We start from the raw sequence: 18,073 nt of genomic DNA on the forward strand, positions 1-18,073 counted from the left end.
CATTTTTTCCTTCTTTTTCTTGAAGATTTCATAGAGTCCTTTGATTTCTGTTTTTTTTCTTTCCCTCTTTTGAAATCATTATTGCAAAAATAATATTAATAAAATAAGAATAATTTTGTAAATACATTAAATATAACTAAAATGGATTTGTAAATGAAATGTAACTAATTGTTTGACTCAACAGTTGAAATTTTGCATTACATTAAAAATATCTTTAATAAATTAAGAATTTTTTTCCTTCAAGTACGGATATCACAGATAAATTCCGAAAAAGTTTTAAGATATAGCTTGCTGAACTTACCAAAAATTAATTTTTTTATAATGCTTATTTAAACCTTTTTTAAAATTTTAGTCAGCGTACAAATTTTTGTTATAAAAATTCTAAAAATATTCTTTTAAAAAATCGTTTTCTATGTATCTAAATACAAGAATTATTTTTCTTAAAAAATCAGCAATGAATGTGCAAACGATAATTACTGTATTTATATATATAAAAAAGTGGTGATGGGAGACTAGTTTATGAACATGTAATAGAATGTTTTCAAAATTGAGAAATCAGAAAGCAGCTGATTTTCCCCTTAGATTTATAAAAACTAGAGACAAAATCATTTGAGGGAAAAAAAACATATGATTGACTATTTCTAGTACATTACTTTTTTTTTTTAAATATACAATTGAAGGTTAATTTTTAAGCTTGAAGTTTATAACATATGTATCACAATAAAAAAATAAGAAAATTTTGGCTCGATCTCGGTAGGCCAGCACTCTACTTTAAACACATCCAGTTTTAAAAAAATAACATTTTGTGTACTGCAAATTATAAACAAGAAACTAGCTAATAAATATCAACTTATAATTAATATTATTTCATAAATTTTAAATTAAATTATAATAATGGATTGGAAGAAATATGAAATATTTTTCAAAGTTAACTAAATTCTACAAATGTTGAACATATCACGTTGACGAGGATATATAAAAAAAGAACACTGATTATGAGTGTTCGTTCAAGCTGTTTTGTTCATATATATATATTAATTTTCCATAATACTCTTAATTTTCAATTTATTTCAAAGTCAGTTACTTTTTACGCGGAAATGGCAACAGTTTAAATTTAAAAAAATTAAGTCATGTAAATATTTAGAACAACTATTCATTTTTGTAGTTTTTCCTCTTTTCAGACGATAAATTATTTAGTTCTTTTCAGAATCGTAAATGGGGGACGAAACTCTAGTTCTCAAGCAAGACATTATAGGAACTATTTCTAATAACAATAACAACGTAGTTGAAAATTCATTTAGAAATGAAGAAAAGCTAAAGAATATAGTTGATGAGTTTGGTGAACAAGAAAATCCAGATGATGGGCTCAATGAATCTCCTTTTTCGGAAACGCAAGAATAGTATTTTTATTATATTAGTCAAACTAAATTTCATGCATAATTTTACATAGTTTATGTTTTTAAAATTTTTGCTCCGTTTCCTGTTTTGATTGTAAAAAATTGTCTTTTTGTGATTATTAAGTTTTTTATAGCAAAATATAATCCTCAGATAAAATTATTTTGGCGACTAATATTGATTGTAATGATTAGCCAATTGTAAAAGCAATTCGTAAAACATGGCGACAAATACCCATTTTTTCTTGTTTGTCTTTCAGTTTTTTTAAAGATGCCAATATTGTTGCAAAAAAAAAAGATTTCTTTTTAAATTAGAAAATTACAGAAAAAATTAAAATTATTAAATTTAACATACAACTTTTTGTAGTTTTTTAAAATAAATTTATATTTCTGTGAAAACAATTAAATGATAATTTACTTTTCATGTGACGAAGAGAAATACTTTCAGCAATATGGTAGTACTTATCCGTAAATTGGTGACCATAAAAAACCTATTACAACCATAGAACTTTTATTACTTACCTACATTATGCAACAACTTATTACCACAGCACGTATTATTTTTAATCCTAAACGTAATAGTATCCATTATCAAATTAATAAAGCAACACTGGCGTCAACAATAGTAAGGCGATTTTATGCGGCCTCCTTTAACCGACAAGTAAGATGGTATCCCTTTGTTACTTTATGATTAATAAAAGGGTTACCTTTGATAACTTTTAGGTTATGGTTTAGTAACTTTTGGTGCTTATCTTTATAAGCTGCAATCTTTTACTCATATGAGGATATTTTCTAGAAGCATCCAAATTTATGCTTAATTATATGTTTATTGGTTTATAAAATTTGTTTTAAAATTATTTAGACGACCAGGATCTCATTCATATGTTAGTTGTGTCGTAAACTTTTTAAGGGTACTTTTCATTTCGTGGGTCCTTAAAAAAATCACCTAAGAATTATTGTAGCCAATGATGTTTAATAATTAATTGTTGTATTAGGCACTACTAGTATTGTGTTATGATAATAGTTACTTAATGAATTTATATAGGTACCTATAGCATAAGTACTATAATAGTTTTTTTTACGGTTCCTAGAACCTGATTAATATCATCATAATGAAAATAAACAATGGGGACGGAAAATAAATTTTATTGTTGTTATGCAACCATTTTGATTTTTTTTATAAACAAAATAGCTTAAAAGGCGTCGGTTTCCAAATTTGTTCCTCTGATATAAAAAACAAAGATCCTCTAACTCTAATAGTAGCCAGCTTTGTGTACCACAATAAAAACTGTTTTATAAAAAGTATAATAGATGTAAAAGCTGCTATTTGGTTCGTTTGGTTGGAAAACAGCTTATTTGAGATCAATAAGTTAGAATACTTTTTCTAATTTAATAAGCAGTTATACTTTATGAATTAGAAAAAAAGAAACTCGTGTTGTTGGCTGCTACGCAAGAATACTAAAATTAATATTAAAAAATTACAAATCCTTAAAAAAATACACTTTCTATTAATTTACTAAGAGTGAGAGAATAATTTTTATTCAAAATCCTGCGGCAACGAAAACGTAAAAAATTAGATACTCAATGCTTTTTCGCTTCTCATTCTTTTACGCTCACATGCTTATACTTAAACTTTTGTGGTTAAAAAATCATTTCAACTTTTTTAATTAGCTGATAATAAAAATAATGCAGTTTAAAATAGATTTTTTTAATATTAATTTTATTTTTTAATCTTTTATTACTTCAATATTATTCTAATAGTGATGAATATACTGAAAGAGCAACCATAAAGTTCGATTATGCTTCCTTCCCGCGTTTGAGGCGCTATAGTTCTTCTGTTGGTGAGATTCTAATGCCGTTTTCACATAGAATTAGTGGTAATAGCTTCTGAAAGAGAAATTATTGAAAACTAGTTGGCTATGCCCCCTGCTCACTAACGCTTCCAAACATTGCTATACAATCTTATATGGTTTGCTTTGCAAACCATGCCCGCTTTGCTCGCTACTAAAAGTTAAACCTTTTTGACATGTGGTTTAGCATAAAATCGTAAGAATTTAGATTAATTACCTTTTTAAGAAATTAAAGTTTTTAGTCAATAGTAAATTATTGAAATAAAAGCTTTGAAATTGAAATAAATGGCATGCTGTAAAGATTCACAACTTTGTTAAAAACACAATTATAAATTTTAGAGCTGTGAGTCATCACTGTAAAATGATCTAAATATTAGTAAGTTAGATTGGAATAAGTGACATTAATATAGAAAAACACAGGAGAAACTAAACATTAATTATACTTAAAAAACGAAACAGCATCATATTTCAAAGAATAAAATTATTGTGATTGAATCTGCTTAAGTGTAATTTAAACATACTATAGAACAGTTTGTTTATTAAGATGAACTACTAGCGTTTAACCTTTCAGTTCTTCTTGGTTTATATCTCAGTTTGTTTCAGTTTATCGTTGTTCACTCGGGAAAGCTTTTTTATTCAGAAATTTGCAAACGTGCATGTTTACGCTTTCCCGCTTATGACAGCTTACACGCTTGATATTCAACTTTTTTGTTGCCAACGCTAAAAAAAGACAGAGGAAAACTAAGTATGTTTCATATTTATAAAATGACTGTATAATAATCTTGTAGAAGTAAAATTGACTAAATATTAAAAGAGAGAACAAATAACGTGCTAAATATTTAAGTGTTGAGAGAACAAATAACGTGCTAAATATTTAAGTGTTGATGTTAATTTTATGAGAAAATTTTTACCAACAATTTCGTCTGTATGTAAAAGAATTTCAAAAAAGTAAATTTAATAGACTATACGATTTCCCCTGTCTCCACATTTTTCCTCTCTCTGTTACCATGGTATCCGCAAATCTTGCTTTTTTCCCTCACGCCTGCATATATTCCAACTTCTTATTGAAACATTCAGTTTTGGGGGGGGGGGGGGCAAAAAGCTTTTCGTAACCATGGTAATCGAGGGGGAAAAAGTGTGGTCGTGTATCCTCAAAACGCCTACTTAATTTCAGAAGAGTATTGTATGTAAGAATACTGTAAAGTTTTTATTTATATACATGGATCTCATTTACAGCACATCACATAACTGTTTCGAAATTTGAGCGCTGCTTAAAAATAATTTACACTACCAAATTATAGTAAAAAAATGTTGATTTTCAGTTTGGCAAGCAATGACGGAAACAAGAATATCACTATACTATCTGCAGATTCCGATCTTGCCAGAAAGTTGGATGTTCAAAACACTAGGATAAAAGTTAGTGTTCAATATTCAAAAGTAAGATTTATTTAAGCTATGAAAATTTATATAACTTAGATGCTTATTTTACTCATGCAGAAAAATAAAACGCTATTTGCTATCATATATAATAGAATATTTTCTAACATTATTTAATCGGTAAACGTTTTAGGAATCACTGATAAAAATACTAATATTTTTTCGACAGTGAGGATATCAAGAGTTGGTAAGCTCATCTATAACAGTAACACGAGTTTAGAAATTTTAGGAAAATGAATTTCAAGGTTCATAGTCCTTTATAAAACTAACATTGCAACTTCATTTTAAAATATGTTATTACATGTTAAATAACAAAATACAAAATTTATAGAAAAGCGATGGAATAGTTTGTGAGTTTAAATAAGTTGCATTTTTTAAAATTTCCTTTCTCTAAAATCTTTCTACCGATTCTATACAAATGAAGGATTTTGTCATTTAAAACAACGCAATTTAAAATTACGTTAAAATTGTATCTCGCAATTAAAAATTTTTTCAACCATTTTTTATTATGTAATAAGAAATAAATTTTTATGAGAATTATCTATGGAAAGGTGGGCTTTAAAATTCTGTGTCAAATTTTTCTTTTTCTTTGGTGAAATAGTTACAAAAATAAGACGAAAAAAACAAACAAATAAACTGCTCTCCTGACTTAATTATTGGGACCATATTTTTCAGATAGCAGCTACCTCGATATTCTGAGGGATAGAGCGTTCAAGGGATAGAGCGTTCGCCTTACAATTAGGGTAAACGGGTTCAAATCCCAGCGATGGCTGGCTGATTCGAATTCCGCACCCGGCTCGCACCAACCACAGTGCTGACGTAAAATATCCTCAGTGGTAGACAGATCATGGGTGGTAGACCCTTTGCTGTCAGGCTAACCGTGGGAGGCTTTCGTGGTGTTCTTCTCCATGTAACACAAATACGAGTTAGTTCCCTCAAAAAGTGCTCCATGAAGGCAAATTTCTCCCAAGACTTGATCCAGGAGTCTTCTGGATTGGGTTCAAAATTACAAGGCTACGGAGTTGAACATTGGTAGTCGTAAGCCCAAAATTAGGTCGGCTGTTCAACAACGGTTATTAATTTGAGGTAGCAGCTAAAAAATAAATTAAGGGTATATTTATTAAGACAAAATACGATCTATCCCCGGATCTGAACGTGAAAATCCGATCATTTGTTGAAAAATTATTCATGTTTCCATTTTTAACATATAACATCATTTTTGTATATTTTAGTTGATTTTTATATGCTATTTCAGAAACAGAACATGGGGTCAGCAAATTTTGCACCAAATACGGAAGAATTTCAGAGAGGTCGAGCTGAGGTTATTCGCTTACAAGCTGTAACCAATAATAATCAGCAATCACTGGAAAAATCTTCACTTTGTAATTTAAGCGATGTGGCGCCTGAAAATTCGACTCACAAAGTATATATTAATGAAGATTTGGATATTATTACAAATGAATCCACTGTATCGTCTCAGGTAATGCTAAATTTAATTTATTGATTTTTCTTTTTTTGAAACTACGAAAAGTTGAATTGAAATAAAATTTAAATTATATGTAAAAATAAAAAAAAAGTAATATTTAAATATTAGGAAATAACGGTTTAGGAATTTTTTTATGACATTTGTTACGTCAAAAAAAGTAACAAAATTTTGTTTTAGTACATTTACTTATACGTTTGCACAAACACATACCTATACAATACATTTACTTATTGTTCCAAAATGTTTGATTTTTTTCTTCTGTTACATGCTGGCTACTAATTATTTCAAAACTATTTAAAGTGTAGAATGAAATATTTAGTAACATGAATTTTTTTCTTGGTATGCATGTGCAAAAAATGGATAAAATAAGCTGAATTATGATTTCTAAAAAAGATCTGTTTCACACGACGAGAATAGTTTTCAGGAAAACGTAATTCTTTATTCTTGAACTTTATTTTATTTTGAGCTAAAAAGCTCGATGGGAAATTTTGTTACTTTTTTCATTCGAATTTAACATTAAGAAGTTGATATAAACAAGCGAAATAGTAAATAAAATATGAATAATTGATTGGATATAAATGAAATCATTGCTGTTAAAAACTGTCCTAACTCTCGATACCCCCTGACATCGTTCCACGGAACCCTAGGAAACCGCAGCACTAAGTTCTTCATTTGTTGTTAATTTCTCTAATTATTTTTTTAGTAGATACGCTTTAAATACCTATTATTTTGTATATCTCCGTGAAAACAAAAACTATTCTACTATATATATTGAATATCGACGCTACAATTACATATGCATCTCTTAATTCCAGGTATCAACTGCTCCACTGAAAGAAATGCCTGTGTACTTAACACAAAATGATCTTCAAAATATAAATCCGAATGTGGGATCGGATATTCTTCAAACTGCAGTATCCAGTATTACAGAAAATATTGGAGCAACATACCAACAAATCATGTTGGACGTTCAACCACCTGAATATACTATGCTAAACGCAAAAAAGGTAAACTATAATAACCTGGAAAAAGGTGTGTCTGTTATTGAAAACACAAGGTAGCCAACTTGTAGAAATGCTTTTCAGTACAAAAAAAAAATATATATATTTTTCCAAGTCAAAATGAAACATTTATAAGCCATGCAACTATTTAGTATTAAATAAATAATCCCAAGAAACTGAAGTGGTAAGATATTACTTGATTAAAAACTTCATTCACTTCAAAAATATACAAATTGAAAATAACAATCGACATGTTTAAAATGCTTAAGAATAGACGTCAATGAGAATAAACGAAAGTGATTAGAATTATAAAACGAAAAATTGCCACAGAAAAATTAAGGTGAGAAACAAATCAAGAAAAACCACAATAGTCGAGAGAGAAAAAAAAAAAAAACGTCAATTGCTGAAACGTCTATAGCACAACAATTGTTGAAACGTCTAAAAGTCGATCTGTTGTTGTTTCTCATGCCACTTGCCATACTAGCAAGCCTGATTGGTGAAACCGAGCAAATTTAAGGCAGAGTGTGCGTTTCTTGTTTTTCCGTGGTGCCATCTATGTCCAAGAATTCGACTTCTACCACACCCGTTTATAGGGCGGACCCTTTCATACATCCGCAGATCATAATTTTGACCCGAATCAGAGAACGATCGATCTCCAATCCAGTACCCCCAAAGGTATTGATTGAAAGTCGATCTATTCATGTCGAGCAACTTGTTTTTATTTCAAATCATTTTTGCTTTACCTCATTCACGTTTGGCAAGTCTTGAAAACGAGTGCCTGTTTTTGAGCGCTTGAAACATGTCGATTGTTATTTCCGATTAGTATATTTTAGAAGTGAATGAAGTTTTTAATCAGGTAACATCTTACCGCTTCAGTTTCTTGGAATTATTTGTTAAATATTTAGTTGTTTTTTAACTAAAGAGTAGTTAATAATTTACTACCCTGTAGTTTAGAAACTATAAGATGCATACATTTCTTCCAGATTTAAAAAAAAAACAACAACATTTCATTATATTAGTTCCATAAAAAATATATTAATTTCACAAATATTAATGATGTAATACACAAATGTAATGAGATTTGAAAACGGAATGAAACTTTTCATCCATGCTCAAGCTGCAACATCCCAGTATCTCTGGAGCACGTTCTGGATTGCCTCAACATTACCGTGGTGGATCTATTCCTAAAAATATCAATGGTTACCTCAAAGTTTATGGAACATTTCAAAGACCTGCTTTAGAGCTAATCAAAACCATGGGGATCAATTCTACCATCATCACGAATATTTTATGATCGTCGTTGCCTTGTAATTTTGAACACAATCCTGAAGACAAGGGGACTCCTGGATCAAGTATTGGGAGAAATTTTGCTTCCGAGGAAGACTTTTTTATGGAACTAACCCGCATTTGCGTTACACGGAGAGGAAAACAACGAAAACTACGCACAGTTAGCCTGAAGGCAAGGGGACTTTAACCCATGATCTATCTGCCACTGAGGATATTTCGCGTCAGTACTGTAGTCGGTGTGAGCCGGGAGCGGAATTCGAATCAACCAGCTATCGCTGGGATCGAACCCGGGTCATCTCATTAGGAGGCGAGTGCTCTATCCTCTGATCCACCATGGGTCTAAATTGTTCTCTTCAACGTGGAAAAATCGCAATTTATCAATTATCAATAAGGCCGTGGCGGCAAGTCACAAGCTGCAACTTTATAACTCTAACATTCTTCTTCTTAGGCACTACAGCCTGTTACCGGTCTAGACAGTCTCAGTCAGTTTACCCCTTCTAGATCTATTCTATGACTCTAACATTATTCCAGCAAAATTATGCTTTTTCTTTGGAAATATAAATACCCAAGCTATTATTCAACACTGCTTTTGTGCAACCTTTAGTTGTTATTTTACGTTGTATAACAGTCATTGAACAGCCGACCCAATTCTGCGCTTACGACTACCAACACTCAACTCCGTATCCTTGTAATTTTAATCCCAATCCAGAGGACAAGGGAGCTCCTGCACCACCAGAGGTATTGATTTGTTATGGGAACATGGAGGATTCTGTGACCCGACTGATTTAACGTGCATCAGTCAACATTTACTACGCGAGGAGTCTTCGGTGGGGATAGAAACCACGATCTCTTCGACATGGGCCCAGTACCCTACCAACCAGGCCTCCCCTTGGTTGTTACATAGAAAATGCTTTCTTGAAAAAAAAAAAGAGCTTTTGGAAATTAGCCCTTATGTTAAGTGGATTATGTCCAGAATGCCTAATTCATTAGCTTCAAAAAATGTCACCTTGTGGATATTTTACGTCAGCATTGTGGTCGGTGCAAGCCGGATGCGGAATTATAGCTTTGCTTCAAGTGTAAGGCACTTAAGCTGTGGATTTATTTTTATTTCCCTTGGTGAAAGAATTTCGAAAAACCATGCAAAGTTTACAAAAGCCTTCAATTACCTGTAGACACTTAAAAAAATCCGTATAAGATGGCATCCTTGCTTATATTTAAAGGCTATTCTTCAAAGGCTCTGTTCGTGACACGAAATAAAATTTTTTAGCTAATGCAATGCTACTTTTTATTTTTTATAACTGTTATGAGCTTGTAACATATATGTGTAGCTGTTGCATTAAGTTCTGTCCATCTTCATTTAGAGTTTAATGCAATTATTATTTTTTTTTTAAAATTTTCTTTAGTTTCGTAAAATTTTCTTAATCGGTAACACAGGATCTTTATATGTTTTACAGGCTTCAGACGTGTCTGCTATGAATGGGTTATCATGGGTAACTAATTCAACTTCTAGCAGTACGACTGCAACCAGCGATTGTTCCACCGCCAGCAATGTTCTTTATCAGACAAGCAGTTTGGATACCAGCGATGTTTTAAATGAGTATCGTGGGTAAGTAAATTATTGTATAAATGTATTTTAATTCATTCAAAGTTTTAAGAGTAAAGTTGGAATAAAATGGTATTTCATTTTGATTTTTCCTACCTGAAATAAAATGCAATTTTAACCCACTGCTGGTTTAGCAAATGGGCAAAATTAGGAGAAAGTTTCTCCCAAATATTCATTTCCCTATTTAATAACATGGAAAACCCGGTTTTTCTATGCGAAGTTAAAATACGACTTTTTATGCGCAGAACCGTTAGTTGGTTAAAACCGGTTTTTCTATGCGGAGAAGTTAAAATACGACTTTTTATGTGCAGAACCGTTAGTTGGTTAAAGCGTTCATGCGTACAGAGCACCAGAATAAATAATAATAATAAAACACTTTAAACAATTTTTGATCTAAAGATCGGATTTTCACGTACTATGACTAATGGTTCGAGAGCTTGACATCAAATATGCTAGTTAAGTGTGGACGATATTTTAAGTTACGAAATCAGACACAAAAACATATCTCTCTGAATAAACAAGCCTTTTTCGTCAGAATTTGATTCTCGATCTTTAAAATATAGGTAGTAGCCGCAACCTGGGAAATAGGGTTCCAATAGTTTGGTTGGGAGATATTTAAAATCCGATTTCTCAAAAACTGTTCGACCGATTGCGTTCAAATTTTATAATTGTCATATATTACATTCTTTAAAATGATGTAAAACTTTGTACCAGTCAAAATTTTTTCGACTATTATAAAATAAAATAATAACAAAAATATTAAAATTATTTTTTGCATGAAAAATCTGTGGATAAACAAATATTATTATGTGCAGAGTGTTTTTTTATTAGCTTTAAAAAATTCTAGAGATGAGCCGAAATACGCAAAATGTAAAATTAACAATAAGGGGTCTAAACTTAATACCATTCTTCTAACCAAACTATTGGGACCATACTACTACCCATATTTTGGGGGTCAAAAATCATATTCTGTCAACATAAAAAAAAGTGTCTCATTTTGTAACTTAAAATATTGTCTGCAGTAATTAATTAACATATTTTAGGTCATTCCCTTGAACCATTAAGATTGAATAGAAGAATGTGAAGATCCGATCATTAAATCAAAAGTTATTTTTACCGCACAGTTCAAGAAATCTTACATTTGTATTTTCTTACAGAAGTAAGGTAAAATTAGCTTTTAAATTTACAGTTAATTACAAACAATAGGTACAGAATCATTTATTACAGAAAAAAGAATTTAATATGTCAAATTATAAAACAAAAAATCAAGACTGAGAAAAATAAAAACAAATAAAGAAAACAATTCTATAAATTGTTTGCTTCTAGCCACATAAGTTTCTGTTAAGAGAATATTTACTGTTAATATTTTTTTCTAAGTCATTAAGTAGTTCACTTTAAATATAATTAATTCGCAACCAAACATAGACAAACTTTATCATTTTTAAGAGAATAAAAAATAGCAAAATAAAAATATCACCATTTTTGAAATTTCTTGTAGAAAATTGTCTAATTACACACATTTGTGACTTTTCCTGGCTTCCATAAAATTAACTTTCATTATAACAATGAAAAAGCTTTGTAATTAAAGTTATTTTCAAAATGCCCGTTGAAAGCTAATTAAAAACAGACTCGTAATAAATACTTCTCTCACTGAAGTATAGTAAAACAATAACCCACTCTTTCCACTCCTTAGCATTAAAATTAAATAGAATATGGTTCCTTATTCCCCTTTATCTACTTAAAATTGAGGAATGTAGATAAAAGAATTTCTTACAGATATTTTGGAAATCTGTTAAATATTGTTGATAATTTTTTCTTTGTTTGGAAAGCAGCATCTTCCAAGAAGTGTTTTTTCATAGTTCAGGCATTAAATTCGGAGATTCATGCGGCAAACTTGTTACAGAAAAGGTCAAATTATCTTTTTTAGTTACATCAAACATTTATATATGTTTATTTACAATATGTTATAAACTGATTGCTAATAATCTAAATGTAAATTTTGTAATCTAGAGGTGTATTAAATGCAACATAAACCTACATAAAGAGTGTTCATGAAGTAAGAATTTGAAAAAAAAAAATTAGTTCATGGAAATCAGATTAGTAAGTTTATAAGTAATTATATATATTTTTTTAAAACTAGTACTTTTTCAAATTTATGTTTGCCGACAAAATCGTCTAAATGTATAACAGTAACAAAAAGTAAAGAGGTTTTTCAATTTAGTAGAAAACTAAAAGGCATTTGGAGGAAAGCATGCTTTTATATTTAGGTACTGTTTATATATAGGTATAGTCAAACTGCCCATTTTGGGATAATATTGGGTGAGGATAGATTAGGAGAAACATCAGCGTTTGGTGTACCGGTTAAATGCATACTGGGCAGTGACCTTAAAAAATTATGTTGTTAGGCATACCGGGAAGTGGCGCTTGACTAGACCTAGTATATATTTTGGACATTTACCAAAGCGACTATGTGATTTTTCAACATTCACTGGTAGAAGTTAGTTACCAGCAATTTCAATCATTCACAGAAACATGTATACAAAATCTTTCGTTTGATAGAAGGTGTTGGGCTTTACATGCATATTATTAAAGCAAAATAATTCTCAAAAGTTAATAAAAAAAATGTTATTTGATATAATGGTTAAAGGCTGTTGTCTCCTAATGTTAAAGTAAGTGTAAACTTAAATGTTAGTAAAGTTATTTGTCGATCTTTATCTCATAAATATTTATGGTCTGCCTGTTAAATTTTTTTTAAAGAAGAGTATACGTTTTACTCATATTATTGATTTTAATAAATCTATGCTTGTGATCATATTAAGTATGTTGTTTTCAACAGGGTAGAGAATATAGGGATTAATTCTGCTCAGACAATGGAAAGTTTTGTTACAGCTGACAATCAAGTAGTTTATGGTTACAAGGATTCAAATGGAGAAATGCATTTCTTCAGTCCAGCACCCGATGATAGAGAAAGTCACAACGAAAAAGAAAGGCGAAGAAGGTGTGATGGCTTTTTCAATATTAAAATGATATAAATAGTTATTTAAAAAAAAACTAATGCACCTTTCATATAAGACTTATTATTTATTAAAACAGTTCTCTTAAAATAACTTAATTGAATAAAAATCTGTGTCTGTTATAAATCACTTTAAACTACTTCTATAGATATTAATTTTTAGACAGTATTTTATATTTCAAATAAACCAAAAACTATAAAAGTTTTCTTGCTTTTTGAAGAAATTGTAAAGAGTTCAGCAAAACATACTGCATCCGAAGTGAAACCTAATTTTGATAGCCATGAAGATTAACTCAATTAATCATAACCATGAACTCTAATCCGTGAACAATTAATTTAATATACAAAAATGAAAAGATTTTTGGTTCTTATTCTTTTAAATATACTTAAGATACATTTATTTAAGAGCATTTTTATTTCTAAAACAATATTTACACATGTTTTTTTAAGGAAATGTGTATTATTTAACTTCTATAAAAATTAACTTAATTATTTTTGTAAAGATATTCATATATATATATATATATATTTAAAAAAATTATTATCATAATAATTTAGGAATTTTTTAGTGCTTGCTTCAGAAACACTGGTCCCCTTTTAATTTAATTATATAATTTTCCAATGAATGCTAAAATTTCAACACTTTCATATTAAGCCTATTTTATTACAAGTTTTCGGTCTTAAAATGGTTTAAAACGTTAATAAATAATAATAAAAAAAAGAATAATCTACTTAAAATATGTGTATAATATCCATAAAAAAATAGAAATCGGTGCAATAAATAATGGAAAAGTGACCTTTAATATTAAAAAAAAATATTCACAAAAAAACATTTTAAGTTTTACTAAGATTGCTACTTTGCAGAAAAATCTTTCCAGCAACTAAACTACCTGTCAGAATTTAAAGTTTGTCGCATGATGACACCAGACCTTTTTAAAAAAATCATAATGAAAACTTTCAAAAATGTCACTTGTGTTAATGTAAGACTTGCAGTCATTTTAATTCAAAAAGGAGCTACAAAATTTGGTCCCTCTTACAGTAACAATACATCCTGATACATATTTTTTCTCAATATTTACATTTTTCATACGTTTTTATTATCTATTTTACTAAAATTTTATACTATGTCATTTAATAATAAAATGTGTCACCCATGTGTTTTAAGTACTTTTTGAGAAATGTATGACTTATTTAACTAACGTACTTTCTACTTTTTATGATAGAAGTCGTGTCTCTATAGCCTGTAATTCTTTGCGAAAAATGATTCCTGGAATAAGTGAGAAAACTGATAAGGCAACAGTTTTTGAGCAAACTGCGAAATATTTGAAATTTTTAAGAGATAAGTTTGGAACACAGTTTGATCAAGTAAGAATATTTTAAAAACTTTAAAAGTCGAGAAAGTATCGATGCACTGTTAAAACATTTAAAAAGAATTATAATAAAGTTAATAAATTGAGTATTACCTTATTACCAATAATATTACCTTACTATAAAAACAAGTTTTAATAGCAGTTTCTAATAGTCTGCAATAGTATTGATTGTTTGGACAAAGACTGATAAAAATTTTCTTTCTTGATGTTAATTTTTGTGAACCGTCTTAATTACAACTTTTTTAGTTTAATCATAATTTTTGAGGCAAAGTTTTATTTTATCTAAAATATGTAATTGAAAAATTTAGCAAAATATTGACATACAAATCCAATTTTTAAGTAATCAGAACAGCCAACCTTGGCCAAGTACCCAGCTCCATTTTTAAAAGGTTCTATCTTTTAACAGTCATGTCAAGAGTGTCACATAATTTTGACCCTGGTTAAACCCGAACAAGGATTGAGATAGTACCCACCTCTCCTAACTTTCATATCACCACAACCAATAACAAGACAGCAAAGAACAGGATAGTATTCAAAATAAAAAAACAGAATACCTTAATAAATTTTGATTTAATGATGGGATTTTTACGTTTGAAACAGCTATCTTAACAGTTAGAGGGCTCAAAATTTACAGTAGTTTGTTGGCCAAATATCACTAATATCTAACTCAGAATAAAACATATAATAGTAGGCCCTTGAATAAGTGACCAATCCCTGTTAATTGGGTGTAAAAGGATAATTGTTGATTCTTTTTTTCTTTCTTTTTGTCCGCAGCGATCAGAATAAGGAAGAAATTTCAGATTCTCCTTATTTTACACAAAAGTCAAGAGAAGCTTGACTTCTCATATTTATGCCAACAAATTCAGTGAGAAAGGAAAATGGGACTGAAAAATTTAAACAATCTGACACATGAAATAGTGAAGAATTTTTTCATGTTATATATTTTCATATGCTTCTTTAATATGAGGGACTGGTGCATTTCTTTGTGTGGAAGAAATTTTTTGAAAGTTATAAGTGAAAGCGGGTACTACTAACATATGAAATCTTTTAGCTTCTGGTCTCTTTAACTAATAAATAAATTTTTTAGTTTTTACTCCTGTGGGTTAAACTGAAATTCACTTAGAAATTTGAGTAGAACAGGGTTGTCACTCAAATCTGGAAATTTTTTTTTCTTGTACATATAATACACAATATATTAAGAGGAAAAACACAATCATTGTGCTCCTCAATGATCTATATTAGTCTAGCTATACTAGTTTTAATTGCTGGAAAAATTGAAAGAAATAAGGATTAGCTTAACATATTTAAAACAAATAATAATAATGGAATAGTTTAGTATGGCTGAAATATCATCCTTAAATATCTCATAGATTGCGTTTTCAGTGGTTACTACTTTTATAAGATGTAAATATGAAATAAAATTCCCTGTATTTTTCCAGTTTGTAAGGAATAACTCAAAATTCCCTGCATTATCCCTGCTATTTTAGGTGATTTTTCAATTCTCTGAATTTTTCAGGTTTTCCCTGTGGAGTGGAAACTCGGTAGAAGATATTTTAAATTTTGAAATCAGATGTAGAAACATACTTTCTTCGAATAAACATACCTTTTTTTCCCTTTCCAAAGTGATTTTGATTATTGACGTTTAAAATATAGGGAGTATCTCAAAATATGATCTATCATAAAGAATATTTTATCGTGTAACAAAATGCTTTAACCTTTTTCTTACAGGCTTATTGTGAAAAATACTATCAAGGAAGAAGTTGAAGAAAATGCTGTTAACTTATGTGCACTATTCTGTGTCAGCTATTAGTTGTTATTGAACACAGTACAATGAAAAAATATACTCTGAAATAAAAGTATAACTTAATAATATCAAAACTAAGATGTTATGTTGTTTGATATTTTTTATTTGATTTCTGAGTGTTTGACAGTCTTTATTTAATTTTTATCGTAAATTATTTATCTAGATACTTATTATGAAAGATCTGATCAAATGAAATGGCTATGAAAAGTAAAATGCCAAAATGGTTACTTTCAATATTAGATTTAGAATATAAACATTGATCTTGTAACCCATATTTGAAATAATTATACCTCGCTACCATGTCACCGCCACAGAGCCAGATGAAAGGCTAGGGAAGTGCTTACTTTTGACAAACTATGGCTGCTCTCCTAACGAAACTAAATTTCTTGAGCTTTTCAGAGAAAAAGTAGAAAAATTTTGCAAATCGTTAAGACTAAAAGTAGCATAATTTTAATAAAAATTTAAACATTTATTTATAATTATTAAAAATTTATACCTCAACACTGAAAGAAAATAAAATTAATTCTTTGCACAAAAATTGTTCATGGTTTCAAACCTGAAATTTTCATGATATTGAATAAAAACATTTTTTTTAAAAAAAAATTCATTATATTATTTAATTACTGGATTTAGAGAGGTTTGCTTTTGAAAAAGACTTACAGTCTTAATGTTTTAAGATGTAAGAAAGCTGAAATTATTAATTGGAATTTTTTGAAATTAAATATGAATCCATTATTAAAATAGCCCCAATGACAAAAAAAAGATGATAAAAATACCTTTAGATAGATAGAAATACCATTTAAAAGATACAATTTCATATATAAAGACGGTGAGTAATAAATTGTAACACTTTATTGGGTGTAAATAAAGTGAATAGACTCATTGAAAGAAATAAGACGAAAAATACTGTATGCAAACATTCCAATAAATTCCAGAGCTAAGGGTAAATTTCCCAGACAAGTTAAGGTTTCTCAAGGGAATTTCTAAATTCCCTGAGAATTTCAGGCTATTCCTATTTCCAGAATGAGTGGTCACCCTGAGTTACCAGGTTTGCATGACTCAAATATAATGTGATTTTTTTTCTTATCTTAGAATCTTTCTGAAAGAAAGGGAAAAATATTAAGGAAAAAAAAAAAAAAAAAAAGGAAATCTAGAAAGCTGAACTAATACTTTTTAAAATAAATAAATAGATTTATTTACATGCTTTATAAGAAATCACACCTAATAGAAATATTATAAATTTCTTTTATAAAAAGCCAGTAACAGACATTAAAAAAAATAATAAAATACAAAACACTCACATAAATAAATTTAACATCAGATCATTAAATATTTACATCTTGATTGATTTATGATATTTTACAATGACACATATAATTTACCAATACATAGATGAAAAGTCTGCTAAAAATAAAAATAATAAAATGTAACCTTGTCACAAGATACGTCAGAGTCGTTTAATGTCAGTTTCAATACCATATAGTTGGGCTTTCAAGCGCTTAATAGCTACCACAGTAGACTTTGATTGCTGAGCAGTGGTGTGCACTGTTTTTAACAATTCCATATCTTTCTGGCCATTTTCAAATATAAGTACAGCCTAAACAAATGAAAGAGAAAATTTTTAATTTTATAAAAGCAATGCATAAAGATATCAGCATAGACAGGGACAGTGATGACGTATTTCATGACGTCAAACGACGCGTCCTTCCAATCTCCGTTCCAAACATTCTGTTGAACGATCCATTTAAATGGCATTTCCTATGTTAATTTAAGACGGCAAGATTTTTAGTTGTTTATTGACATAAATAAAATTATTTAGCGCTTTTAA

The 18,073-nt window shown here is 29.2% G+C and overlaps 2 protein-coding genes across 6 annotated transcripts in view; one reads left to right on the forward strand and one right to left on the reverse strand.

Annotated features, from left to right (window-relative positions):
• Positions 1 to 1,096: 1,096 nt before the first annotated feature.
• LOC107441091 (uncharacterized) lies at positions 1,097 to 16,323 on the forward strand. Of its 3 annotated transcripts, none has more exons than XM_016054237.4 (8): positions 1,097 to 1,400; positions 4,567 to 4,681; positions 5,937 to 6,161; positions 6,983 to 7,174; positions 9,910 to 10,061; positions 12,895 to 13,056; positions 14,295 to 14,436; positions 16,170 to 16,323. In XM_016054237.4, exons 1-8 carry the CDS (start codon positions 1,216 to 1,218, stop codon positions 16,203 to 16,205), a joined length of 1,209 nt encoding a protein of 402 aa, XP_015909723.3. In that variant the 5' UTR covers positions 1,097 to 1,215; the 3' UTR covers positions 16,206 to 16,323. The 3 variants fall into 3 exon arrangements, with proteins under 3 accessions (XP_015909723.3, XP_015909724.3, XP_087005950.1); XM_016054238.4 differs by having other exon boundaries at positions 4,567 to 4,660; XM_087149824.1 differs by lacking the exon at positions 14,295 to 14,436.
• A 1,102-nt stretch (positions 16,324 to 17,425) lies between these two features.
• The window catches only part of LOC107441088 (uncharacterized), a 39,529-nt gene continuing 38,881 nt past the window's right edge, over positions 17,426 to 18,073 (reverse strand). For all 3 annotated transcript variants that reach the window (XM_087149820.1, XM_087149821.1, XM_087149822.1), the window contains one exon: positions 17,426 to 17,842. In XM_087149820.1, coding sequence (XP_087005946.1) covers positions 17,693 to 17,842 — 150 coding nt within the window. In that variant the 3' untranslated portion in view covers positions 17,426 to 17,692. The remainder of the gene's footprint in view (positions 17,843 to 18,073) is intronic.

The sequence above is a fragment of the Parasteatoda tepidariorum genome, chromosome 8 (assembly GCF_982258835.1).
Source record: "Parasteatoda tepidariorum strain Cologne lab strain chromosome 8, Ptep-v5.0, whole genome shotgun sequence".
In the NCBI taxonomy this organism is placed as follows: domain Eukaryota; kingdom Metazoa; phylum Arthropoda; class Arachnida; order Araneae; family Theridiidae; genus Parasteatoda; species Parasteatoda tepidariorum.